General features: G+C 42.1%; 1 protein-coding gene across 1 annotated transcript; it reads left to right on the top strand.

The window, feature by feature from the left end:
* The first annotated feature begins 829 nt into the window (after positions 1–829).
* On the top strand, positions 830–22,882 carry LOC144104669 (transmembrane protease serine 3-like). Its single transcript, XM_077637808.1, has 8 exons — positions 830–954; positions 4,220–4,247; positions 4,330–4,403; positions 6,472–6,575; positions 15,724–15,865; positions 17,970–18,087; positions 19,918–20,066; positions 22,646–22,882. The coding sequence occupies exons 1-8, from the start codon at positions 877–879 to the stop codon at positions 22,841–22,843; spliced, it is 891 nt and encodes a 296-aa protein (XP_077493934.1). The 5' UTR covers positions 830–876; the 3' UTR covers positions 22,844–22,882.
* The last annotated feature ends 3,909 nt before the right edge of the window (positions 22,883–26,791 follow it).

The raw sequence follows: 26,791 nt of genomic DNA, 5'->3' as shown, positions 1-26,791 counted from the left end.
GCGACGTTTAATATTTCGAACCACATTGACTAACCAAAAAATAGAAAAACTGGACTCACCTTCGATGTTGACGGCTATTGATTTCAAGATATAACTTTCCCCCTGATATGAAAAATAAAATTATCTTTCAAGTTAAATTTGACTAAATATTGATCCATATGAGGCGTAGAGTGCCCGCCTAGCTGTTTAGATCAGCTCAAAAAAACGCGCGGACGTATCTATTGCAGTTTACAAGCAAAAGTGAATATTAAAATTACCTTTTATTCAATTAACCTGAGGTAACAAGTTCGGAAAGAGCTTATAGTCTTTTAACTAGTATTTTGTGCTTAATTGTCGTCAAAAACTAGTGCACAATTACCCTTACTTTAACGAAGGTCATCATGGCGTGAAAACGAGAAACCGAATGGTTGCCATGGTTAACTGAACATGTGTCTAACAAAGGCATCAGTTATATCAATGCGTTTAGATTCTTCCGGCTTTCATTCAGCGATTTTGACCGTCATAGAATATATAGCTTGCAACAGGTGCTGACATGTGATGTATGCATCTGCTGGTTCCAGCATGAACACTCTGCATCTCATTTGTGAATAAGAGCCGGGCAAAGAGTTATTTGGTGCTTTTAGTTTTCTCGAACGCTAGTTGATTAAGGGGAACATAACGAGTAAGACAAGGGTTCACGAATTTACGGCACAGCACACAGCCATAAAGAAATCCATTTCGCAAACAATTATAGGCCTCCGTCGGTAACTTGAAATACGAGCTCTGCCTGCAATATTGTTCGATGGATTCTCCTATACGTCTGTTGCTTTACAAGCAGATTGTCTCTGGACCTAAAATAGGTTTTAGACTGCGCTACCAACGTCTAGGAGAAAAGCTATGTCGCCTTTGTCGAGAGTGCTGTGCAAGATCTTATTTCTTACTCCGCATCTCGCTTTATTATGGTCACCTATTAAGGTAAGAAAACGCATTCTAGTATGTCGTTGATTGAAAATTAAATGTAAGAACATATAATATGCAGCTGCGGTTAAGGGTTTTCCCGTACTCCGTTTTATAGCCAACCGCAGCGGTGGCCAAACGCTTGAGCATCCGCTTCGCATGCGAGAGGTGCGGAGTTCGATCCCCAGTACCGCCGGGTAGCCACCGGTGATAGAATGGGTACAAGCTTTCCCCTGGTCTGGAGCTTGGTGCCTTTAGGGTGAAATTTTTGGGAAATGGGTCTTTGCCCCCAACTTGAGAAGTCGAAAATACCTTGTGCCATTGCCTCTTTGGCCACAGATGCCCTTGTGCCATAAAAATCTATAATGAGCTTGATAGCTGCGCAAGTGCGGCAGATTCGCCTCCATGTAGCAAGAGGCGGACGTATAACAAATAGTTCACCCAATGATTTTTCTTAATGCATAAGCCTCACTAACCTCTCTCATTTTATAATCAAGCACTCTGGGCAAAAATATGCCAAATACTGCGATCTTATCAGTCCACGTCACAGTGTGGGCACTTGGCGTTACAGGAGTTGAACGCTTGGTTAGGCTGCCGGACATTTCTTCAATAATATGGGGAGAGGTTTGGGGTGTTTAAAGTTGTTTCCTTTAGTTATCCTCAAGAACGACTTTACATTTTGTTCGCTCTGCTTGATGTCTTCGTCATAAAAGCAAAATTAAATAAAAAGAAATTAGAGATGAGAAAAATAAATACAACCAGAAGTAACAGGAAATTCAGGGATGTTTTGAGAGGACGCGAAGACATCCCATGTTTATTATTCTTGGCTGCTAAATCTTCAATCATAGCTAACTTACCCAAATCCCATCAGTAATTAAATTTCACGTTGGCAGAATACTGCACATATAAATCCGCTATATGGATGCACAAATACCAATTTTTCCGGAACTGCAGGTGCAGTCCAGCGCAGGATTGATAGATCGTGCAATAAGCACCTGTGCATAGGTTTGCACGCACACCCTGCTTTGAAACAGTTCTTGTACATATCATCGCCGTCCAAGTATATTGTCAGCAAAACTAGTGCTTTCATCTCGCTGTACCAGGACAGCGTTAGCGAAAAGAAAAGTTTTAGGGAGATGCTTCAGCTGGTACTGCGTTCAGATTAAGAGGAAGACATGAGAAACGTAATTTGGGGTGCTACAGACTCGCATTTATCAACGGAATGGAAAGAAGCTGCAGCATTGAGTATATGACCGCTTCGCTTCAGAGGATCGAATGCAAACTTTGGGTGTATTAAATAAACCAGGTTACCTACCCTACCAGAACAGAAATTGGAAGAGGTGGTATTATTGCTGTGAAGCACCAATTTGAGTAATTGAGTAATTACTAATTGGCATCCACCAAATCGCAGCCAAACAATTACAAAGGTAAGCAATAAAGCTTCTTAAAAGGAACAATGCAAGTCCAATGGTTTAAGGCGAATTTGATAAGATAAAGAAAATTTTCAGCAAATCATAAATTACCAATTACCAGCTCTGGAAGCGCGGCCATGTGGATACAAACGAAAGCTATACAGCGCCATATTAAACGATTTACTCATTATTGACAGACTGTCCTACGCAGCTTACGCTGACACTGGCAACTACCTTGAGATAGCCTTTTGCTGTAGGAATGCGGAAGTGCTAGCGTGGAATTTAATTGAGTAAGCGCTTGTGTTGTTTGGTCTCCCTAGTCTGTTGGCCTAAGTGCGCTTTATATAATTTTTGAAAGTGGATTTTAATTGTAGGTATTCTTACAACCAACATAAAGAAACGTTTAGAATAAACTTCAGTCGAATGTAAATTTCAGCTCTTTTTCAGAAACAGCTTTTCAATGATAGCACAACTTATTTAAACAAATAATTTGTTATTTTAACATTTTTAGACTTTTCAACAAAAATGAAAGAATGGAATTACAAAGAATACCATTGTTTTGTGAAACGTAGGAACTACTGCTGTTCGACCATATTGTGCAGCGTTACCTATTTTTATCTCTTTAAATTTTATGCCGGTCATGGTTGTACTTAGTGCCTGCTGCGTACTATAACTCAATAAATAACCAACGAACCGCAACGGTGGCCTAGTGGTTTGAGCAACCGCCTCTAATGCGGGAGGTGTGGGGTTCGATCCCCAGTGCCACCGGGTACCCACCGGTGATACAGTGGGTACAAGCTTTCTCCTGCGTGGTGCTCGGCTTATTAGAGTGAAATGCTTAGGAAATGGGTCTTTGACACCGCCTTGTGAAATGAAACTACCTTGCGTCATGGCGCTCTTTGGCGAAAGCTGCCCTGGCGCCAGAAAATTCATCTTCCTTGTCATAAATAAATAACTAGAATATCACAAATTCGCAACACAGCAGCGGCTCGAAGATTGCGGATGTTGTAGCAAAAAACAACGTATCAATCATTCTAGACCAAGCAACCGCTAGATATTGATTAGTTTCAGACAAGCACCGATTATGTCAATGCAGTAATTTCTCATTACCATCTAAACAAGCGTAGCCGCATAGCATGAACTAGCTGTACAGCATTGTTAGCAAAAACGATGTTATTAGAACGCATTTACCTCCGTCTCTAAATTGTATCAGCCAGGCAAGTCATAATTTGATTATCATTGACGGCTTCTTACGAGTCCAGTTTGTCGTGTGAATTGTGGCACTTGCTCTCCGACTGAAGGCGAGTAGACCTCACCTAAAGCATTATTTTTGGTTTGGCGGAAAACTGAAGCACGGGTACAAAGTTACGTTTAGGTACCACTTTGAAAAAAAAAATTGCATTTGTTAGAGGATGCATCCGTACGGCGCAGCGTGCCGAACTCTCTTCGAAGAGAGACTCATCCTCAATTGCTGAACTCTCATAGAGCGAGCTCAGTTAAACTATATCGAACTGGCGAAACCTGACGTTCAACTGAATCTCTCATCTGAATCATAAACCACCGTTCCAGGCTGAGTGTTCGAATCTGGTTATGCCTTCGTAGTGTGCAGCGGGGTTTGCGGAGCCTCTCCCAAGCCGAACATCCCAGAGGTAGCCGGACGCCAAGCCGGGGGACGCTTGTACCTATTTTTACTGGTGGGTAGCAGGCGGTGGCTTTCATACCAACCATCTTCCGCAGGTGACCGAAGAGTAGTGCCACAAGCACTGCGCCTTTAACTTGGATTACATCACGAAGCTGGGCATGTGGTCTTGCGCGTACAAATCTCTGATCTATTGACAGTGTTTAATCATTCGCTTGATTTCAAACTACAGGCTCAAGAGGACAAGATCAATAGGCCAGGTCAGTAATTTGATTCTTTTCACGACGACCGCCTGTATATATGTCAGTATCTTGTGCTACAGTGAATGTTTGGTCAATACAGATTGTGGAATTTCCCAACCTGTGCCAAGAATCATCAACGGCAGCACTGTTGCAAAGACTCAAGTGCCCTGGCTGGTGAGAAAAAGTTGCGAGAATAATCTCAATGGTGTATGATGTAGTGACAAAACAAATTTTGTGGAGGTATGCTGAGTGTTGAGATTTATATAGGCGTTTCATGCAGTGTGTAAACACAGAATGATTAGTAGTATGGCAAAGCATAATTGTACCTTTGGTATAGGATACAGATTTTGAGCGGTCAAATCTTTTGTGCACTCAAGGTGAAGCGCTAACATGTAGCAGTGCTTAGTACCTGAAACCTTGTGCAGGACTTTAATATTTTCAAAGAAAGGAAAGGTATATAACCATTCTTTAGGATGTGTCATGGTCTACTTAAGAGAATGGCTTGCACCGCAACAGCGCATGCGCTCTCCGGAATGAGGCGGCAAAGCATTACCTGTAGAAAAAATTTACCGCCACCACGCACCGTCAGTTTTAAGTGGTGTCAGACTAGCAATAACAGCGAACAGCATAACAACACAAAGGAAACAGTACTACAGAAATAATACCTGCTGGAGATGAAACACAGGCTGAAATAAATATTACACGTGGACGCTTTCACGACACAGAAGTGGTCAAGTGCGCTTGAGCTTGCTCTCAGCCGTTGAAGTTCTCGTTTTGTTACTCCCGCTGGGAATGTGCTGTTTCCGTTTTAACTGACGCTGGCACTGTAGAGATTGTTTTCTGTGTGTCCTGATATCGGGGCAGTTAGGACAATGATCTGATTCGGAGCAAGTTATCATAAATTTTCTACGCGATGCTTTTGCTGCCTTATTATTATCTGTTTACAGCTAGAATATCATATATCTTCATTTTATTTTGTAGATGTAAGGATCTTTACAATGTATTTTTTCATTTTATTTTCATGCCTCACATAGTTCACCTCATTTCGTTTTTTTTATTTTTAACATAAGTCATCAAATTTTCAACCTTTACCTGAGTGCTGAAGCAAACATTAATCGTATACTTTTTCTTAAGGAATACCTTTAAAATGGCATGCGTGTTATCAGAGGACCTCCAAAACTACGATATAGCATTGTCGGCCACTCAGCTGTTTCAATCTATCTCTTCGGCTATGCGTTCGCTACGTCCCTTAGGTAGATTTATTTATTGAGTGCTTCTGGCACTTCTTTGTTTGTAGTTAGGTGTTGTTGCATTTCTAGAGTGTTCAAGATTAAGTGCACTCACAATTCTTCTTTTGCGCACTCTCCTGCTTTGTTCGCTTGAAACCCTGCTCATGCTCTCAAATTAACCGCTAGAGCTACTTGGTAGGCAAATGCCATCGGCGGATCGGAGATTGCACAGGAATAATCGCCATCATCATCATCATCAGCAGCAGCAGCAGCAGCAAAACTATTCCAATACAGGACAAAGGCTTCTCTTATGCACCTTAAAATGTCCCTTTCCTAAGCTTACTGCGGCAATCTTATCCCCGCCAATATCCTAACTTCATCCGGCCACGTTTGTCTGAAGCCCTCTCAACGCTTTTTTTCTCCTGGAATACATCGTTATTTTAGAGAACCATCCGTTTCCTTGCCTTTGCGCCACTTTCACTGCCTATGAACATTTCGCCTCCTTCGTTTAGACTAAGACAGCGTTACCTCAGGTTTGTTTCCTTAGCCATTCTGCTTTCTTCTCTGCGCTTAATGCTACGCGTGTTATGTGAAATTTATAGATGAAACGAGGTGCTTATCTGTAGTTCTTTCGCCATTGTTGGACTCATCTGCTCCGCCCTGCACTGTTTTGAAAGTGCACATGAAGTTCTCTGTGGTGGCCGCGCACAGTAAAAAAACAAACTGCAAAAATTCATAGTGAACTGCACTATTTTTAAGCAGTCCAAGGCGGCTATCATAGCTTTCTTGTTATGATGACTGAAATTTCTTTCTTGGTATCATGATTGTAAGAAAATCTCTCCGGAAGGTAATGGGAAACCGGTACATATGCTCGAAGTATTCGTAAAAAAATGAATACACTGGCACATTTTGTTTGTTGCGAAACACGGTTGTGACAGTAAACGTTAGAAACTCTCCAATCTTTATCGCTATGATTGTAGTATATAACTAAGTTGGCGTCTTCGGATCATTAGGTGCGGATTGTAAGGCATTCATCGCATGGAGGTGGAATTTTTTGCGGCGGAAGTATTATAACAAGGAATGTAATTGTGACAGCGGCTCACTGCGTAAAGAATAGGTAAGTCATGGAATTCTTCCTTGTGTTTAGAAAAACGCCTCAAATGTGTCAGCTGAACAGGAGCATTTGAAAATCAAATGTAGGATCGCCAAAGTGACATTAATACAATAATTGCGTTGAATTTCGGCGTTTAAGATATGTTGTTCATTTCTGGTGAAAGCACACAATTTTCTGAGCCACGAATGAAGTACATAGTCCCGAAAACAAATCATACTCTGATGACACAGTGGCCCCTGGTTACAATTAATTATTTACACAATTTAAGACTCCTCATAAAGGAAAAGGAGAGAGGGTATATTTGTGTCGAGCTTATCAGTGACTAAGAAAGGAGCAGGGACAGCAAGAAATCAAAAACCAAATTCTTGACAAAAGTTGCTAAGGACCCACTGTAGATAAACACGTTGCCCTAATTAGTACTTAATGAATTTGAGCTTGAAACGGAAGCTTGCGCCTTTCACCCAAATAGGAGCGTACATGCAGCTGGAGTCCACCTTAGTGGAGTCGAATGTTTGAACAGCACAAACAAATAATTCAGCCTTTAATGCTGTATATTCGGTGCTGATTGCCGTAACTCCTTTATGTGTACTGGAAAATGCGTCGGGTGTTAGGGAAACCATACCTCACCACCGTAACCCCCACACAAAGCTAGTCAAAGCACGCCAGCGCCTTTTTAAAGCAAAAGCTCTACTTCACTACTGAAGCTGATAGCCAGGCCATCCTTGAATCTTTGAGTTTTACCTGGAATATATAAATAATTAGAATATGTATTGCCGTAACTGGGACTTGAACCTGCGATGGTGCGAGCTGATAAGATACGCTGGCCTCTGAACAACAGCACTATGATATCGCCGCAGCCGATCACACCTTGTGCAAACGGAAACACTCGCGCCCTGTGCATTGCAAACCGTTGTCTTCATCAACTTCTATCTGTGGCGCAACCAGATCAGGTCTTCTAAACCTCAATAAGAGCTTAACCCGAGTCTGATATCGTCGTCATACTTCCCGACGACTCAGCAAAGAAAGCCATGACACAGGCTAAACACAAGCTTTCGCACGTCTTCTCGGTTTAACTGAGTGAAAACCCTACCAATCTTGCTCCTGCTAGCATCAGACCCCTTCGACTGCGCGCGGACGATCGTCAAAGATAAGACGCTTTGTTTAAGTGTGGTGCATAGGAGCCTGAGTTGTTGTTATGAGCCCAAACATGATCCGGCTGGTTCATCGGCTCCAGGATTTTCACTTTGGGGTGGCAGCTAAATTACTTCAGTAGCTTGAACTGAACCAAAAACATTCCTTAATACGAACACTGCTGTTTGTTGAGTGCATCGGGCTGAAGTGCTAGCTGAGCGACCGTGTAGCCGACATACGAAATGGCTGGGCTGCTCCATCACGAACTTGCAATCACGATGCCCAACAAAAACATGCGATCCTGTTCCGGTCATTACTCGGTTGAATGCCATTGTTGAAGTCTAATATATGAGGTTAGAAGCGGCAAGTTGTGCAGGACTTAAACAAGATGACAATGAACTTGCTGAAGTTATAGAAATTAAACCTATGCAGTTCTCGGGATAATTATCACAGGAATTGAAACCGTTCAAGGAGGAACGGGAAATTAACCTAAAGGAACGACATCGAAGCATCCAGGAAGGGGTGAAGCATAATCTGCGCTCTGGTTGAGCGTTGCCGCTTGAAGACCTTGTTGAAGACCTCAACGCCTTCAAAACGTTGTACTATGTGAAAAATGTATGCAAAGGAGATGCCGACACCCTGGTCAAGAAGTTTGACGCCTGTTGTGGTGACGGAAGCAATGAAGTGCAGGAACGCTACATTTTTGGCGCGAGGAAACAGGGAGATATAGAGCAGTTTCAAACGTATATTGGAAAAATGAAGGAACCAACAACGTAATGTAAACTAAATGCAGTGCACAAATCGCTAATCAGTGATTAGGTAGTCTTTCGGACGAATGTTTCCAAGCTGCGTGGAAAATGCTTCGAGGCAATGGCCTAAAAGTGGTAATGGCAGAAGAAATATGCAGAGTAGTGGAACCAGTGGCACAAAACGAAAACTTATCTGGATGTAGACGGCTGTCAGCCCAGACACCATCTGTCACTGTGTGCCACCATGGCGCCGCGGCACAGTACTCTGCCGTCGACAGAAATTCGTCTTGCTGCAAAAATTCAGCCCAATGTACGAACAGAGCCAGTAACTGGCCTATGGAAAAGATCCTCCGGCCGCTGAAAGCTTAGTCATTTGGTGATTTGTTGCACAGACAAGGCTGTCGTCACTAAAGTCAGCAAACTTGACTTGAACGATGAATTTCATGTTGTGGACACCGGCATTAAAAGTTGAAACGGTGGGGACAGCACTGTTCAAGCCCAAGCTGAGCGTTCTGAACCGTTATTCCGTTTTTCAGTATACTGCAAGCTACAAACTTATGATCTGAGGTGAATGAGCTCCATGCTGTGAGCAAACAATGATGGCGTCGTCACCAACTTCGGAACTACTGTAAAAAAAATAACTGTTGGGAATGTCGCCTCTTCAAACAATTCTGTCTTGTACAATATGGTCGTCACGCAACATGGGACTTGACGCAAGTGAAGCTTTGTGTTTGCGCAGGGCGCACTGACCACTATCCTCACTTCCCCTGATTGCCTCAGAAATCATGAATTTGATGCACGTCTTCGGAGTATTTAAAGCACCTGTAGGATTTGGATTGGGAGACGTTTATTGTCAGCCCTGAACCCTATTGGGCACTATACTAGATGTCTTCTAGCCTATAGCTTTCGGCGACCTTGTGAGCCGACTCAGTGGCCCGGATTTGCGTCAGCGGGTCTAAGCTGGACATTATAGCCTCCAACCGCTCCATAGGAAGAACTGGTAGTAGGTCTGCCGGTGGCGGCACTCTTTAGTTTGCTACTGCAGCCTGCCGCTGTCTTTGTCGGCTAGCTAGCATGGGGGCTGCCCCTGTCCTCGCACCAACGCTTTTACAACGAGATTTAGAGGATGGAGAGAGCTGGCATCATCAAAACAGACGTTCCTAATAATTGGGTGAGCCCTTTACTTTGGTAAAAATAAAAATAGCCGACTTAGGGTATGCATGGTCCCATGAAGCATCGACGACCAAACACAAAGACAACACTGCCAACTTTCCAGGCGTGCAGACGTTCAAGCGAAATTTATCGGCGCTTGCTAACTTGGCTGCGTGGCCGCCATTTTTGATTTCATCAGGCAATGCTCGGCGATAGAACATAAAAAATATTCAATTTGGTACCTCTTGCGATAGATAGCATTACTTTTCTCTACCGTTAGACATCTTTTAAACACCGGTTTTTTGTCGTGAGTACGCAGGTGCTGCGTGCTCCCCAAAATTAGACATACAATAACTGAAAATAATTTACGATGCATCCAAAGAGGGCGTTGGCGCGGCCCTTTTTGCAGAGTCACAGTTTTCACTGCCGAGCAGTGGCATGTGCATCCCGCGTGCTGACACTGTCCCACATTTTACCTACACATTGAAAATTTAGCATTAGGCTTTTTTCTGGCCTCATAGAAGTTTCCTCGGTTTGTGTATGGACACCGACCACACAAAAATATAAATCATTCACCTGTAAAGAAATTTATAGCATGTTCTTAATCTTACAGTTGTATTTTTTAAGACTTCTCGCGCGGGGCTATACGCCGCAGAACGTTTCAGGGTAGCAAAATCTCTTGGTGGATATGCTGTCACGATTTACTTCTGCAAGTAAGTAGACGATATTGGCGCCACGGAAGCCATTGAATTTCACACACTCAGCTCCTAAACCACATGGCAACAAAAACAACATTGAAAAAATGACGAAAGAAACTGCTCGTGGCTGTTCCTTGCGGAGTATAATCACCAACTTAACAGGAGGCAGAAATGCAAGATAGAGTGAAGGCTTTTTCATCTGAACAGTCCGTATTGAAAAGGATAATGTTCAAAGTTAGAAAAGGCATCATACCGAAGAGCCTTCAATGTTCATTGTGGCTACCTTGGCTTATAGAAGTACCAAAAAAAGGGGAAAACGCCTCGTGTTTTTATCATTGCTATCTGAAACACAATGATTCCTGGCTTGTCACTTTCAAGTCCTCACAGCATTATTGATTACGTCTAAATCATTTCAGTGCGAACAAGACCCACCTTCGCTCTCAACATTTGACGAGGATGCACCTTTAGATGCTTAGGCTGCACTTCGTGTCTTCTTGCACAATTTCGATGAGATTTAGTTGCAGATGAGATATAGCTTCAATTCAGTTGTTCAATTTATTTCACGTGATTGTGTTAGTTTTTAGCGTTCATTGTACACGCATTCCCTAAAGAATGCAAAATTCAGCTGTAAATTCACAGATTCCGGTCTCTACTTTCATGATGTTAGAAGTCTCCTATACAGATAAAAATTCCTAAGGATTGTGGTACCATTTCTTTTATGATCAGCAATGTGCCTCCCAAACTGCTTCGAAATCACTAGCATGCGATCATGTATCGACGAACACTGGTGGTACCGAACAGAGAAAAAGTTCGCGGCCAATTGCAATTTCAGGAATTTTTATATTTTAACTAGCAGCTTTAAAGTACACTTCAAGAGGAAAGCGTACAAAAGATGTATCTTGACAATATTCTTCATATGACGCACGCGATATGACGACTATAGCAGTCTAACGTAGGTTATAGCCACCCAAGTTGAATCCAGAAAATAATTTTTTAATGCACGTTTAAAGTGCTGGAATAGAGCAGAGTGCATCAGAGAGCAATTGTTATTTGATGTTGCACTGCCTGGTATCACTAAGTCGGCATGGGCAGGGCATGAGACGCGAGCGAGGATAACGGAGGCTTCCAAGGCGTGGTGGGGCGGATTCTTATAAAAGACAAACATAGAAAAGGGGAGAAAAGAATCACATGAGTGGATGAGATAAAGAAGTTAGCTGGATAAGATGGCTACTGCTCGCGCCGAACAAGGCCTTACTTGGAGAGATATGTGAGAGTCCTTTCTTCCGCAGTGTCCAAATTTCTGTCGAGGGTTATGATGACCATTTATACAGGCTGCCGCTGTCTGGGAAGGGCATTCAAGGCTCGTAAAACAATCTGTAAAGTTGCGATTGTACGCGCGAGCCGCACTGCTATAGCTAAGTGCGAAACAGTGTTTACATTAACCGACTTCAGGCTGCATTCGCTGCTGCTCCCACTTCTCGAGCTTCCCTAAATAAATGTCCGTCCTAAATTTGGTGAAGGAGCTGGGTTAAATTTTAGTATCTCTTGCCTTGATTCTCGTTTTTTTTTCATAATTGGAATGTGATGCAAGATGGGATTGGGAAAAAGCAATTTCGTAAAAACTGAGTTTACATTTATAGTCCTATTTCACATGACGAATATTTTACTCCTGCGGAATGGTGTCCCAACAACAAGACAAGTCACTGGTATTGCCTATTTCAAATTTCTTTGCGCAGGGAGGCTTTCCCACCATTAGCTTTTAGGCAGGTATCAGTAGAGTTGCTGCACAGATTCAGGCAAAACGAATCATTTGATGCCCGAGCATACGCGTTAATGAATACAAAAACGAGGCCGGACCTTTTACTCATAAGTTATATTACCTTGCTTAAAATTTCTCAATTTCTTGTTTTAATTTCATTGATATAGTGGCTGTGCTCAGGAGTTTTGACAGAAAATGAAAAAAACACTATTTTGATAAATTAAGAGGAAGCAAACATTCTCTAATTCCTACTCAGCTAAAACAAAGAATACAGATATGTAGTTTTTACACAAAACCCGCCATTCTGCTGAACAGATTAAGGCATCCAACAGGTTCTCACTGCTCGTAGCAGCTATGACCAGGATTAAGGCTCCACTTGCTTCCAACTGGTACCAACTTCGAGTCATTCAATTAGGCAGTTTGGAATTGTTTTATTATTGAATCAATTTATTTTCAATGTAAATAATTTTACCAAAGGAATCCACAACGAATGGAGCATGCTTGAAGGTAACACAAAGAAAAAAGCTTTGCTTCTTTTATCTTACTTTCGTTTACGCAGTTTATTAGTATGATATTTGCTGAACATACATCAGTCAGCATATATTCCAATATAAAGTGAGGTAGAGCAATGAACTATTCACCTCTAAAATATTTCTGCAGCTAAATTGGAATATCTGCACAAGCAAAAATAAAATATCATAAATATGAGGAACAAAAACCATTGCTTGATTGGTACTGTTTACCACGTAATGCAGCATCCGCAGTAGCTTGCAGGAGCCCAAGCAATGAGCTGTTTAACTGTTTATATTTCACAGCCAAATTTTGAAAAAAAGGAACTGCCTGCAATTATAGTCTTTTCAAAAGGAACCCTGGTTCGAAGCCGACCCCGGAATCCCGTTTCGATGCAGGCGAAACGCAAAAGTTGCCCGTGTGCTGGGCGATGTCAGTGCACGTTAAATTTGTTCAGGGGGTCGAAATTATTCCGGTGCCCTTCACTACGGAACCTTTTTCTTCCTTCCTTCACTTCCTCGTCTATCCCTTCCTTACGGCACGGTTCGGGTGTCCAACAAGAGATGTGAGCGAGTTGCTGCGCCGTTTTCTTTTCCCGAAACCAATTCTTTTCTTTTTTTTACGCACACCGCAAAGCACAGAGGTATTAAACTGCCACGCCTCGCTCACCCCAAGCGCTGGCATTGATAATGAAGTGGTAAAGGCATGACCCTAACTTTATGTTTCCGATTTTATCATACAATGTTGATTGCAGTAGGAACAGAAAATAGTAATTCTGCCACGTTATGTCGCTTGCGCTTTGAAGAACTAAATTCGCGACTTACCTTGGGAATATTAATGGCACTGCATATGAGTCGGAGCGAGTGGCAAAAATGGATTCGAATCGAATAGATTGTGTTGCGTAGAGTTAAATAAAATAAAATAAAAGAACATAGCAGCACTCTATGCAGGATGAACTGCTGGTGGTTGCAGCCGCGTGTACCTCCAGCCGTTTCCTTAAACGAGGAGCACTGTCTAAAATCTTGTTAGCCTAATAATATTGCCTGAGCGATATTTAAAGGACAAATCGCGGAACCACTAAAATATATACAGCGACCAGTTACATGTAGCAACTGGCAGCATCTAAGCGGATTTCTGCAGCGTAAGTGGTTCCTCAACAAACATTGCTATGTTCCAATTTTGTCCCAATTATGACTAGGCTATCTCCGTAAACTGTGCACTTGTACTAGGTCATCCCCCTATGAAGTCGAATGGGACCATTATGGTTTATTTTAGCGCCATATACAGCAAGCTCCGCAGGTGAGAAAGTAGAGTTAACATTTATTTTATGGTACGGTATAGGTGCGATTAGCCTTGAGTTAAGTCTGCTCCGAGTTGCTGCCCCTTAACGGGGCATTAAAAATAATTGAAGAGAATGGCGTGTACCTGAAACGGGTACGTAGCCAAGCGCACCACCTGCAAGAGGCAAACAGCCACTGTCAGTACTTAAGTGAAGTATCATAAAAAGGCGGAAGCCTCCGCTTAACTGTCTGGTTCCCACTCGCTGAAGAGATGTCCCTCAGAGATCTATGTAGCCCCCACTTGAGTGAGGCGAGCAAGATCCACCGTTCCGCGACGTAATTAAGGAAACCAAAAGAGATGTGTTCTAAATCAGCTTAAATACCGAAGCTGAGTCGATTCAAACTTTTTTATATATCCATGCTTTATTATGAGCAGAATCGCGTCTACGGAGTCTCTATCAGCTTTAATGCTTTATCATGAGTTGCGCATTCCATAAATTGCTACCTGTAACAGGACACAGGGCGACGTCTCAGCAGGAAAAACACAACCCAACAGATTGATAATAATCTTTTATGGTAAAACGGACTGCCGAGCTAGCAGAGCGATTGGCTTGTGCTTGATTTCCACTGAACAGAACATAAATGTCTTCCTACCCTATGCAATGAAAGGTACATAAAAGGTTCTCGCACAGCTTCAGCCCTTCATTCAATCTCGCTCCTACGTGGCACTCGCGGTGATATACGGCATACTACGTTCACCGTTATGGACGAAGATGGCGTTGGTGAACTCTCTCATTGTTCGGTTGCACTACAAATAAATATCCCCGAAAGCAGAGAATTTTAGCGAAGTCTCCCCTAGCTGAGTTGGTAGACCGCCAGATGTGAAATCGGGTGGTCGTGAGTTCGGACCCCACCGGCTTCATATCCTTGTTTTCACTTCTGCTTTCTTATCGATTATTTTTAAGCGAAAAAGTAACTATAATATAAAATCTAAATAAGGAACACCACAAACTGAAATAAAAAAACGCATCCCCTATGCTTCGTAGTTTCTGTCACTGCTGGCTTTAGTCATGTATGTCCTAACGAACACCTTGTTTCTCTTCGCCATGTCTTGCAATATTGAGTCGATTTCGACTTTTTTTCAAGGCCGTCAGCAGATAACAATCTTGCGCTTTTTGAAACGCATTGGGAAAGAACATTGCCCTTGGACATAAGTCGCGGTGCTTACCAATCTGATCTCATGCGCTTTCGATACTTACTCGAATTGAACGGCCGCAGATCAGAGTGTATGAATTCCTCGAGATTGTGTTTTACTCCAACGTCCTAAAAACATTCCATACAGAGGTTTGAAGTCCGCTGTGATAACGGTTACTTCCGTCGAGTGTTGAAAGGCTGAAAGCCCAGTGATGCTGAATGTTGTTAATCGTTTCAACGCGCTGTCTCGCGGTGACAGGCTTGGACGGAATCCTGTCAAACGCAATGAAAGAGCCTCAATGGTGTCAAGGCTACATGCTAAGCCAGTAGGTTCTAGCTTTTTTATCAGCTTAACTGCATCATCATCGTTTTGCCAGGTTTCAGCATCAGAACATCAAATAGAATTTTCACGATGTCGGAACATTGCTGGTCTTCTATACCTAATTAAAGTGGCTGACAAGCGCCATCCTGTGAGCCAGAGAAAGGTTCTGTAGCATATATTTGGCGACAAGGTGGAAATCTGCTGAGAGCCTTTGTCGTATTTCGACTGAAAACTGCTACCAGCTGACACCCAGCTGGAAGTATCCACTTTTACCTGCTTAATCCTACTGAAACCAGCAAAAGCCAGTAGCACCAGGAAATGCTCGGCAAAAGTTTAACATTATTCTTTTTTCCCAGCACCTTCAATCCGAAGGGCACGATTTATGTGTTCTACAACAGCACAAATCTTTCTGGCAATCCAGTCATTCTGGCAAAACGAGGAGTTGTCCACAGACTCTACGAAAACCCGTTTCAAGGATACGACATAGCCCTGTTAAAGGTGAGTAACCCCACGCCTCAGGCTATCACTTGCATTAAGCAGGGATCGATGTGTCCAGGCCACCCTCTTTGTCGGCGTATATAGCTTAAGCGTCATTGGTAAGTCGTCGGCAGGAAGTCTTAGTTGGCACTAGTGCTTTTGATAACAGCCAAGAGTTTGCCCATTTGTACAAAGCATTCTCAGTGCACCGACTCGTAGAGAACGGTACCTCAGACACACATCACCTAATAATTCCATCGCAGCTAAGAAGGCTTGCCAATCAGGATCTCAACCTGTGTTACAGCTGTAGCCTCGGGTTACAAGTTATGACTGTTCGCAGCTAGCAATTGCTTAAATTGTACTTAAACTTTTGTTTTTATGCACCGGAGTCGATTCATTTCAATACAGACTACAAATTTTAAACCTTACTCTATTTAAATGATAGGCTGCACTTCGAAACAAAATATAATGCAGCTTTGGAGCCTTTTCCGCCAGATTTGCATGTATTTCTATGGCGCCGTAAATGTCTTTCTCAGCAGATACGACGCTCAGTTTGCTCATGGCGCCCATTTGTTGCCGCTAGCATGCAGTCCGCGAGCGTAAGTGACTGAAGGCCGGAGTTCAGAACTACAGTGGATGTCACTCCAAATCTGAATTGTTTTTTTTTGTTATTCTGTCGCGCCTCAGACTCAGGCGCATTGCCCGAGCCTTAGGCGACACACTGCAAAAAAAAAAAAAAAAACAATTGGGATGAGGATCGTGGTGCCACGTTTCGCGAATGAGCGCTATACGCGGCGCCCATTAACGTGATTCCCGCCAAAATCTCCCATATTGAGGCTACAAATGGGAACTTTTAGATGATTTATTTGCAACAAAGCACTACACCGCTGCGAAACTTGGCACAATGGACCAGAAATATGCAAAGAATGGACAGTGATAATTGCGTTGAAATCATTCATGGCAAAAAAAATGCCGGAGTTGCATTTGAAGCCGATTTACTCTACGTACTACCCGTCATGAGAGTGCATTTCTTACTTTGGGCGACTTGCAGGGTTAGTTAATTTGCTTGAGTACTGACGCAGGCACTGAACTTCCCATCCGTTTTTTTTTTCAGCAGTCAAGCAATATTGGCTTCCAAAGGATCATTTCACATCTGCATGGCTGCGACCTCTTTTCGCGCAGTTCTGTCTATGCTTCTATGGCTGAAGAAACCACATTATGTTGGCGCTCAGACACCGTGAGGGCATGCTCGAAGCACTCGAAAGGACACCGAAGTGCTGACTCTCCCGGCTATATTTTTTTTATGATAAACAGCGCAAATTTCTTTCAGAGGAAAAGGAAGAAATTTCAAAATTTCTTTCACAAGGAGAGATTTTTGGTGGCGCGTCCCAAATTGCGAGCAACAGTCGGCTAACTTGATATCGTAAGACTCAGTGACGAACAAAAAAGTTCGGCGGCAAAGCCCCCGCTATGCGCCTGTGTGAATGTGTTTTAATGGTTTCAATTACAATGTGTAGAAAACTAATATTTTGTTTAGCGTGAATTTCTAAGGATATTACAAACAGAGCACAGTTACAGTAAAACTCCGAATGATAAAAAAGAGAAACTTATTTATACAAAAATTCTCTTATAATGCGTGTATTCTCATAGATACCAGCGGTCGTAAGGTACCCATCCCTACGCATATGGTTGTTATACAAATATTTATTTAATACGGTGCAGAATATTAGGGAACATGTATCCAAATCCATTTTCATGATCCCAAGTGCGAGTAAAGGGAGAGCTTTCAAATTTGTTGTAAATGTTATAGGTATGCATGTTTTACGTTCTACCGAGGCCGTAGAAGATGGTTGAGAATTCTCTTTTATGGTATCAATTTAGTCATCGGTTTTTTTTAGAAAATGATAAAAGACTGGGAAAGAATAACAGTGTTTCTCCCAATATGTTTTTCTTCCTATATTTTGGAGTTTATGGAAAGAGCGTAGATTCCTTTGCTAAGATTTGTTCTCTCACTAAAATGCTGTGGTGTTATGATAAAGAAATAAGACCCGTTAAGAACCTCAGCCTCTCCGCATTGCACTGCTAAAGATTGTATTTTGCGAACTTTCTTCGTTTTCTTGCTCAGCTGTCCAGACCTTTGCCAAAGTTTGACAATTTTGTGAGGCCAGTGTGCTTGCCGCGTCAAAGTGAGGAGACACCTGAAAAGAAAATGCTCTTAGCAGGATTCGGCTTCACTAACTACGGTAAGTGCTGATAGAGCTCTTCTCAGTCTTGTGCACTGGGAACAAGGCTACATGCTTTAAAAATATTCAAAGTTTCATGGTTAATATCTGAATGAAAGCTGTGAATAACAAGACCTAAATTAAAATAAAAACTAAGTTTTCATTACAAACGGAAATGTTGCGTACAGTAAAAAGAGCAAAAATAAAGTGAACTGCTCTTTGAAACTGGCAGTGGCAGGCGCCTCAGTTGGCCGGTTGCTAACACGTCGAGAGCTGGTGTCTTGTTCTGTGCTAACGAAGTAGGAACCAGCGAAATAATTCGCCAGCGCTTTATTTTCTTTCCATTTGAAACTAAGCTTTCGTCGGAATCAGTAATCTTAAAAAACATTTTTGCCTATTTTGGCATCATACGCCACCAGGTGCTTGGCCCTGAAACTGTTTAATTTTTTTTTTTTTTGGGGGGGGGGGGGTTATGTGTAGCTGCCCGTATGCAGACGCAGTTGAATCGGCCTTAAGTCTCTCTTCGCGCGATACAATTTTTATTGCACGTTCCCAACTCCTGAAGCCTATATGTGTCCTACTATCTCCATCTTGATATGCCTAGCAAGGAAAATCAGAAAACTGATTCTTATTTATTCATACCCTCAGTTTGGTGGCGTGACTTTCCTCTGTCTCTAGGACCTCAAACAAAAGCTGTGTCAGTCAGGACCGGTCTCTGTGATGTTGCTAATGCGATAATGGTAGGAGGGCTAATTTTAAATACGAAGCGCGAAGGCCAAACAACAGAGAAAAGTTGTGATGATTTTAGTCATGAAATAAAGTGAAGGGGCTAAATTGTAAAGAAATTTTCTCTGTTTTAAGAAATAATTTTTATAGAGGAATATTTGTCTGAGGACTTCTTTTAGGACTGATTATTGAAAATGGAATACTTCATCCGCCACGAAAGAACAACTGTATAAGAACACTTAATTGGATAATAAGTGCGTTAAATTCAGAAGACGACATGAAAATATAATAAAGTCGTGGACGGCATTTATCTCTGGGTTCTAAGCAAGAAACAGTGACATAGCCTTATCCGGGGAAGTGAAAGAATGCCAGGAATATACTTTCTATTACGCGCACAGAAACGTAACTACATAAAAAAGCAAAAAGACCAGATGTATTAATAGAAATAAAATAAATAAAAGCAGCAGTATCGATTAAAATGAAACACCAGTTATTATACTGATCTTTCGAAAAAAGGGATGACGTCAACTCAGAAAAGCGTCTTTTTCGTTTCGAAATACCAAGCGTTAGTCTGTTACTCTCTAAACGAAGAAGAAGAATAAATAAAGGTAAACATTTCTAATATTAGGAGACAAATAAAATCACTATTCTTACGGCTGCATGCAAAATAAAAAGTAAAAAAAAATGCTGTTCAAGGCCCCTGTTCAGGAGAAACATTTGCACAAAGGCATGACAACGTACAAACAAGTGATGTCGCTCTGCACAAATCAGCTAGCTTTTTCTCTTGGTAACTTCAATGGCAGCCATTCTGTAATCTTTCTTGCAGCCAACGAACAACTGAAGATAATTTCTATTTACATGTGCATATTCAAATGAAATATTTTGTTCCCCACAAAACCTGCATCCACGACTAGAAATCTCCGGTATTGAATATAAGCCTAATAAATGGGATTTCTTTTTATAAAGAGTAAATTTTGCATATATTCGTAAACGGTACTCCTGGACGCACATATCACGACGTTAACAATAGCTCTCTGTGAGTTATAAGAAAAAGCAAAATGCGACATGCTGTGTGCCGAAGAAGGGCTGATATAACAAGGCTTGAATTATTTATGCAACATGCAGAAGGAAAGGGAACCAAACAAGCTTTGTACCTTGTCACGAAGGCGATGAAAAAAGACGACTGCGAGAAGCGTTTGAGGACGCCCAACGGTACCTTGGCTCCGATGAATTTGATATTTTGCACTAATCATCGAAGTGGATCCGCATTTCAGGTACGTACACACATCCTCATGTGAGTTCACAAAGAGGGGTGTTTGTGGTTTACGCGTATTCAGCATTTTGCTTCTTAGAATAAAAAAAAATATGAGTCTTCCTTTTGAGCTCGCGCGTCCAGACTGCTGGAATTATGTTCTTACGCATTAAATACTCTACTCCCGCAATGTCGCGGGTCTCAGTCGAACGTCATGCCGAACTATAGACGAAAGGTTGATAAGAAATTGGGAAAGAAAACTACACACACAAAAAAATGCCACTTTCAGTTCTATTAATTTTTCATGCACCGCAAAGACATGTATTTTTGAGCTTTTCAAGAGGCAACGCATCAGACGAGCTATTTAACAGCAGTTTCTCTTAACAGGGCTCAAAAATGCTGCAGTAGTTCGTTTAATTACTGTTTATTTATTTTAACCAAAATAACAGTACAATACATGACCGCAACCAAGGTAGGGGACAACGATTTGAGCCGCTCGCAGTGACCGCAATGACAGATAAAGTTATCTACTGCACTGTGAGAATAGAGAAAGGAGAGCTTGTTTATTAGACGCCGTGGGTCATTTTCTTTTTCTGCATTTAGCCTTGTTACCATCAATCTGTCCTTTATGTGCTTAGTGGCCCTATTGCTACGATGACAGCTGAAGTGATTTGCTTGGCGCACGATTGTCTGCTAGTCTACACGATTCTACTCACTTAATTTCGTTTCTGACTTGCCTACTGTTTACTTGACTGGGACAACACGACATGGTCAATTATAGATATATGAAAGAGGTCTTTTTCCTGTTCTGGGCGCAGTCAGGCTGATGATGACTGTTTACATAAAAGATGAAATAAATGTAATTGCAATCGGTGGCTTCTTTTCTGAGTCTTGTAAAGCATTTTCATGATAAAAAATGAGCAAGCGGCATTACACTGCGTCACGGACTACCTCACAACTCTTCCCCACTAGCAGAATAACTACTTTAGTCGGAAAGTTTCCTTCACAAAATAGCAACTTGATTTGTTTCGCGGCTTAAAGGATATGCCTTCTAGAAAGTTTCAGTTGCAGGTGTTTAGTGGAACGTAATTTCATGTTTTTAAAGTTGCCGAAGAGCCGTTCGACACTTCCATCTGCATCGAAAAGTGTCAAGGTGCATTTGCACAAATTTCCGCGGTGTCATCAAACCGACTAGTGTTTCACAGGAACGACGAGGGCTTGTTGACGAAGCTGATGCTATTAGAAATTTTGTAATCTAGTTTGACGGGTTGACCATGACGTCGTGTTGCACTTCAGCGCTGGCGCAAAACGAGGCCGCAACGGCCGGTGCAAAATCACTTGCAACTAAATATTAACGCTGCACATTGCTATGTTAAGTTAATATCTTTGATTACTATGGCCATAGGGCCTCTTTCAAGATAAAAAAGAAAACCAAAATCATTTTGCCCGTAACTCTTTCAGGAAAATAGACTCACACTGGTCCCGGTAAGGCACTGCAGTGAATACGTGCAGCAAAAATGACTGGAAGTGTAACGGAGTACAAACACTCCTCCAAAAATGGCTCCCTCAAATATATTTCAGGTCCCCGGTTAGTGATGCCGTTTTTGGTAGAATATATGTAAATATCCCTGACGTATCTGAACAATACAGCGGCTTTGCCAGAGTAATTTAGACATACATAAGAATTTTTGCAAATAAAACTTTTTGCGGGCACTATCTCTAGGACTCATTGTGACACGCGCGAAGGATAATGAGTCATGCTACTCTCCAGTCTGGGACCCTCCAATCGGGACCCATGGTACTATGCTGGAACGTGTACAGAATCGTGCAGCGCGATTTGTCACAAACAAATATTCGTTTAATGTCCGTAGTAGCTGCATCAAGCAGGGGTTGAACTCGGACTCACTGGACAAGCGCCGTTTGCGAATTAAGTTACAACTTCTCTACCGGATTTAGTGCAGTAAAACTGGTAATAACTCTAAAACTTATTTGCTCCCACCACATTTTTTTATCAAGAAGATGCAACCACGAATGGAAGATACGTGAAATGACGTGTCGTACTGCTGCCTACAAACGCTCTTTTGTCCCACATGCTATCAATAAATGGAACAAGCTGCTTCACTCTGTAATCTAATGCTAGTCCGAGGCTGTTTTGTGGAATGTTGTCTAACCTCTGATGTGATTTATGTACATGGATACCCTTTCCCGCTCTTCATATTTCGCTTTCTCTATTTCCTTACTTTGACTGATGTGATTTCACATTGAGGATCCTTTTCATTTTACATAACTGTTTTTGTACCAGAGGTTGAGCCCACGTCTAATGTTGTAAGATGTACCTTTGAAAACTGTATGTTTTTATCCACCCTGAAATTATGCCTTCAGGGCGCTGCAGGAATTGTGAATAAATAAATAAGAAATAAATGTGTCAGAAGACCAGCAGTTAGACATGCTTGTGCAATGCAGAAGGAGTGTTGTTCAGTGTGAAAAGATTATCTTGCATAGCTTGGGCGTGAACTCCCATTCAGAATTTTTTCTTTGCAAAGGTCAATAATTCCCAGATTGTCACAGGACTTGTTATAACGTCGCCTTTTTCCAACGCAGGGAGACTCGGGAAGCGGTCTGACGGCTTATGTTCAGGGAGGCCGAGCACCAAAGTCAGTTTTATTTGGAATTGTGTCCTTTGGCCAGCATCGTGCGTTTGGAGTAGCTCCTAATATATTCACTCGCATTTCTATGTATAGGAGATGGATTGAGAATTCACTGAAGAACATACACAAATGGAAAAAAGTAATCAAATAAAGCGATGAACTGGATTTCGATATAAATATCCGTCGTTTTACACGCTTATAAGCTTAGATACACTTGTTCAGTTATGAAATAAATGAAAAACCTCACTTTTGGTGTCTCTGATATTATTCCGTGGAATCTTTGGGGGTTTCTACCCCTGTTAGATGGGACAATGATTGCCCATTTCAAACAAAACCACTACTATAAAAGCCCCGGAAAGCCTGGGATAAGATTCTCTTTTGGTCTAAACAGGAATACCATACGTCCCAGTTTTACCAATATTGGTCGGAAATGATAGAAGCTAACAGTCACCGAAACCAAGGAGCATAAAGGATGACTTTTATAATTTTTTTTGTAGTTTTTATTAATTCTAGACTAATTGAAGGAGAATAGCGGAACAATTTCGTGGCTTAGTGATTGAGAGCTGCTCCATGAAGTCTTATTTTAAGCACGGTGAGCAGAAATGTTTGCTTCACAGCCTTTATAATTTACACGAACTGCAATGCGAGGCTCCAGGCTTGCAGACTGATAAAATTACAACTGTTAAGTGTCACCTTAAAAACGTTTGATGCGGAACGCTTTCGGATGGACCGTGTACGATCCCACAACAATCGTGCTTCCCACTCTGAGGAGCCAACTAGACAAGCTTTGCTTTATGAGCGTCACCACGTGGCTCCCAAGCGGGTGTCGGAGATCTACTATTGTGGTGTCCTGGTCACAATTGCAGATGCAATAGTTAATGAGTTTGCACGTCACTACGCCTCTCTTTTTTTCTGCCACTGCAAGCAAGGTTGATGATGTTCACGTTGCGCACTGCTTGCTGTCTTTAATTACTCCTGTTGAATGCGTGGCATGAATGCGTGGCAATAATTTGTCCTTGAACCTTGTGTGAATTCGAACAGGCAATAGACCAATTGCCACTTTTAAATACCTCAGGACCTGACGGCCTCTCAGGGGAATTTTACTGGATATTTAAAACTGTTTTATCCCATATCCTCCTACAAATTTTTGAAACCAGTATAAATGTGCGATTTTTGCGACCGCCATTTACCAAAAGCTATTATGCCTTGATACCAAAAACTGATGATAAGGAAAAACTACGAATTGTTGATGGCTACTGACCCATAACGCTTTCTAATGCTATTATGAGATTTTTGCTAAAATACTATCCAATCCGCTACAGCTTGCAATGTCTACATTGATTGGACCTCATCAAACATCTGAATTGAGAGGACGGTCAATGCAAAGTACGTTATCTACATGTTGCGCGCAGGGTGTTGCAGTACTTCGGGGACACTCATGAACAACGAGCACTGCTGCAGATTGACCTGGCAAAGGCGTTCGATCGACTGTGCCATTCATTTCTTTTTTCTGTTTGAAGTCACATTAATACTTGTTTAGTTCTTTCTTCTGGTATACGCTTTTGTTACAAACATATCTAGTAATTCTGGAAAAAAAAAGCATTTTTGAATGAGAAGCCATTTATGAACGAAATTTTTTATATAATGTAAGATTTCATTATAACAATCAATATATCTGCAGATTATCCGGCGTCGGTGTTGAATGTCATCTATATTAACGTTTCTGCTATCGCCAAAGCGTTCCTTATTGGTTTTATTAAAGTGTCGGAACTTTTTGATACCATCGATGGAAACACGGTAAAGAAAGCTTTTGCCACATATAAAAAGAATGGACCATTATTACCGTAAAAAGTATCTTAAATTTTTCTAATTTTTAACATTTTTGTCCGAAATTTCTGGACATGAACTGCTCCACTCCCTTGATTGTAAATGGCTGTCTGTCACAACCAATCTGCATTCATTGATCTGTTAAGAATGTTGGCTACTTTCCCCGCTCCTGCTTGCGCTGTACTTGGAGCCACTTTCCATTAGTGGTATGGCCAGTAGAGCCGTCACTGGTTTTCGTATTATGGCCCATGAACTGAAGGTATTAGCTTATGCAGATGACCTCGCGTTTTTGTGCATTCATAAGCCAAGCGCCGCCGCGGTGGCCGAGTGGTTACGGCGCTCGGCTGCCGGCCCGAAATACGCGGGTTCGATCCCGGCCGCGACGGTCGAATTTCGATGGAGGCGAAATTCTTGAGGCCCGTGTACTGTGCGATGTCAGTGCACGTTAAAGAACCCTAGGTGGTCGAAATTTCCGGAGCCCTTCACTACGGCGTCTCTCATAGCCGAGTCGCTTTGGGACGTTAAACCCCCATAAACCAAGCCATAAGCCAAGCATCGATGAGGTTATTCGTTTAACGGAGTAATAAGGTTCAGTGTCGATAGTTCAGGTTAATCGCGCTAAGGGTTACGGTTATTGGTTTAGAATGTGGGGAGCGATACCTGCTGAATATGCTGGTCTGCAGTGGACACGTAGGCCTCCCATATATCTCGGCGTCCCTTTGAGTACAGATAAGCATAGTGCACATTACTAGAAATACCTCATGCGTGCTCTTCAGCGCAATGCTTAGACTTTGCCCCCACGGACTGTTAATTGTTGGCAGAGCGACAGAATGTAATCTGTTTCTCGCAAAAAATTATTACGTATTCCAAAGTATTCATTGCACAAGACTCTATATCCAGCCTTTTCAAACGGTTTTCGCCACTTTTGTATCGGATTCGATGATGATGGATTTTTATGGCGTAAGGGCATCTATGGCCAAAGAGCGCCATGGCACAAGGTATTTTCAAATTCTCAAGGTGGGGTCGAGGACCCATTTCCCAAGCATTTCACCCTAAATAAGCCGAGCACGAGACCAGGGGAAAGCTTCTACCCATTGTATTACCGGTGGTACCCGGTACCCGGCTGCACTGGGTATCAAACCCCGCACCTCCCGCATGCTAGGCGGATGCTCAAACGACTAGGCCATCGCTGCGGTATCGGATTCGTCTTTTGGATCTATATGGCGTGAAAACATTCTCCGGCCAATAAGAGCTGGCGGCCTTAGTTTAGAGCACCTGTACGTCCGGAAGTTTCGCGCTACGTATTTTTCTGTGTCACTGCACACCCCCAATACTATGTGCATTTTCACAAGTTAGTTTAGTTGATATTTCTCGAGCATATTTTGGTCTTTTAATGTTTCTGATCGACCTTTTTCGGGCGCTTCATGCATGCGGTGTATATCGCTGTTTGTTTCTCCCGGAGTTCCTGTTTTAGGTGTCGAGGAAACGTTTCTACCACGATTGATTCTGTATGCTCTTCCCTCCGTCCATGTACCGTCCTATGTATCTTGGTTTACCTGGAGATGAAGTTCTCAAAAGAGTTCGTAAAATGCCGCTTCCGCCATGCACGAAGACATTTTTCTGAGATGCATAGCGAGATACTGCCCGTTACAACATGGCTAGAAAGAAAGGACATTTTTGTGACCACAGCTAAATGCCGCCTTTGTGATGCTGCAGATATGACTGAGTATTGTTTCATCGATATAAATGATGCCGTGCATTTTTGGGGTAAACTTGCAATGGGCATTGAAAAAAAACGACTTCATTTGACACCGCATTCTGTGCGGTATCTCAATGCACTGTCATTTGTTGGCGAATTTTTAGACACGTTTTTTTTACAGAATGAAAAACACAGCCTCTGGAAAAGCCGCATGAAGGACCTATATTATGAACCTGTCTCTGCAAGAGACCACTTAAGCAAAATTATTGTTAAACTGAAGTAGTTTTACGCACAGGTTGATTCTGCACCAGAGTGGCAAGCACTCTTAGTGTTATCGCTCTTCATTACCTACTTTCCAGCGCGTCGTTGCTCAGGTGTGTCGTATCAAGATGTAATAGTGATGTGCCCTTGCCGCGTTTTTTCTCGTGCTTGATTGCTTATGTTTGTCGTATTATGCATTGTGTTGATTTACGATTGTTCTCTTTATGATTTGTACATAGTTCAGGCACACAGAACATTGATCCACTATACGAAATATCATGTTTAAAAAAAGCGCTGACAGCTTAGCGCTCT

This window comes from Amblyomma americanum, chromosome 9, assembly GCF_052857255.1.
Source record: "Amblyomma americanum isolate KBUSLIRL-KWMA chromosome 9, ASM5285725v1, whole genome shotgun sequence".
Classification (NCBI taxonomy): domain Eukaryota; kingdom Metazoa; phylum Arthropoda; class Arachnida; order Ixodida; family Ixodidae; genus Amblyomma; species Amblyomma americanum.
This window is presented reverse-complemented; position numbering and strand designations above follow the sequence as displayed.

Coding starts and splice junctions, on each gene's coding strand:
- LOC144104669 (XM_077637808.1), top strand. CDS start 877: ATGTCGCCTTTGTCGAGAGTGCTGTGCAAGATCTTATTTCTTACTCCG. Junction 4,248..4,329: donor GGACAAGATCAATAGGCCAG/GTCAGTAATTTG, acceptor TGGTCAATACAG/ATTGTGGAATTTCCCAACCT. Junction 6,576..15,723: donor GCTCACTGCGTAAAGAATAG/GTAAGTCATGGA, acceptor CTTTTTTCCCAG/CACCTTCAATCCGAAGGGCA.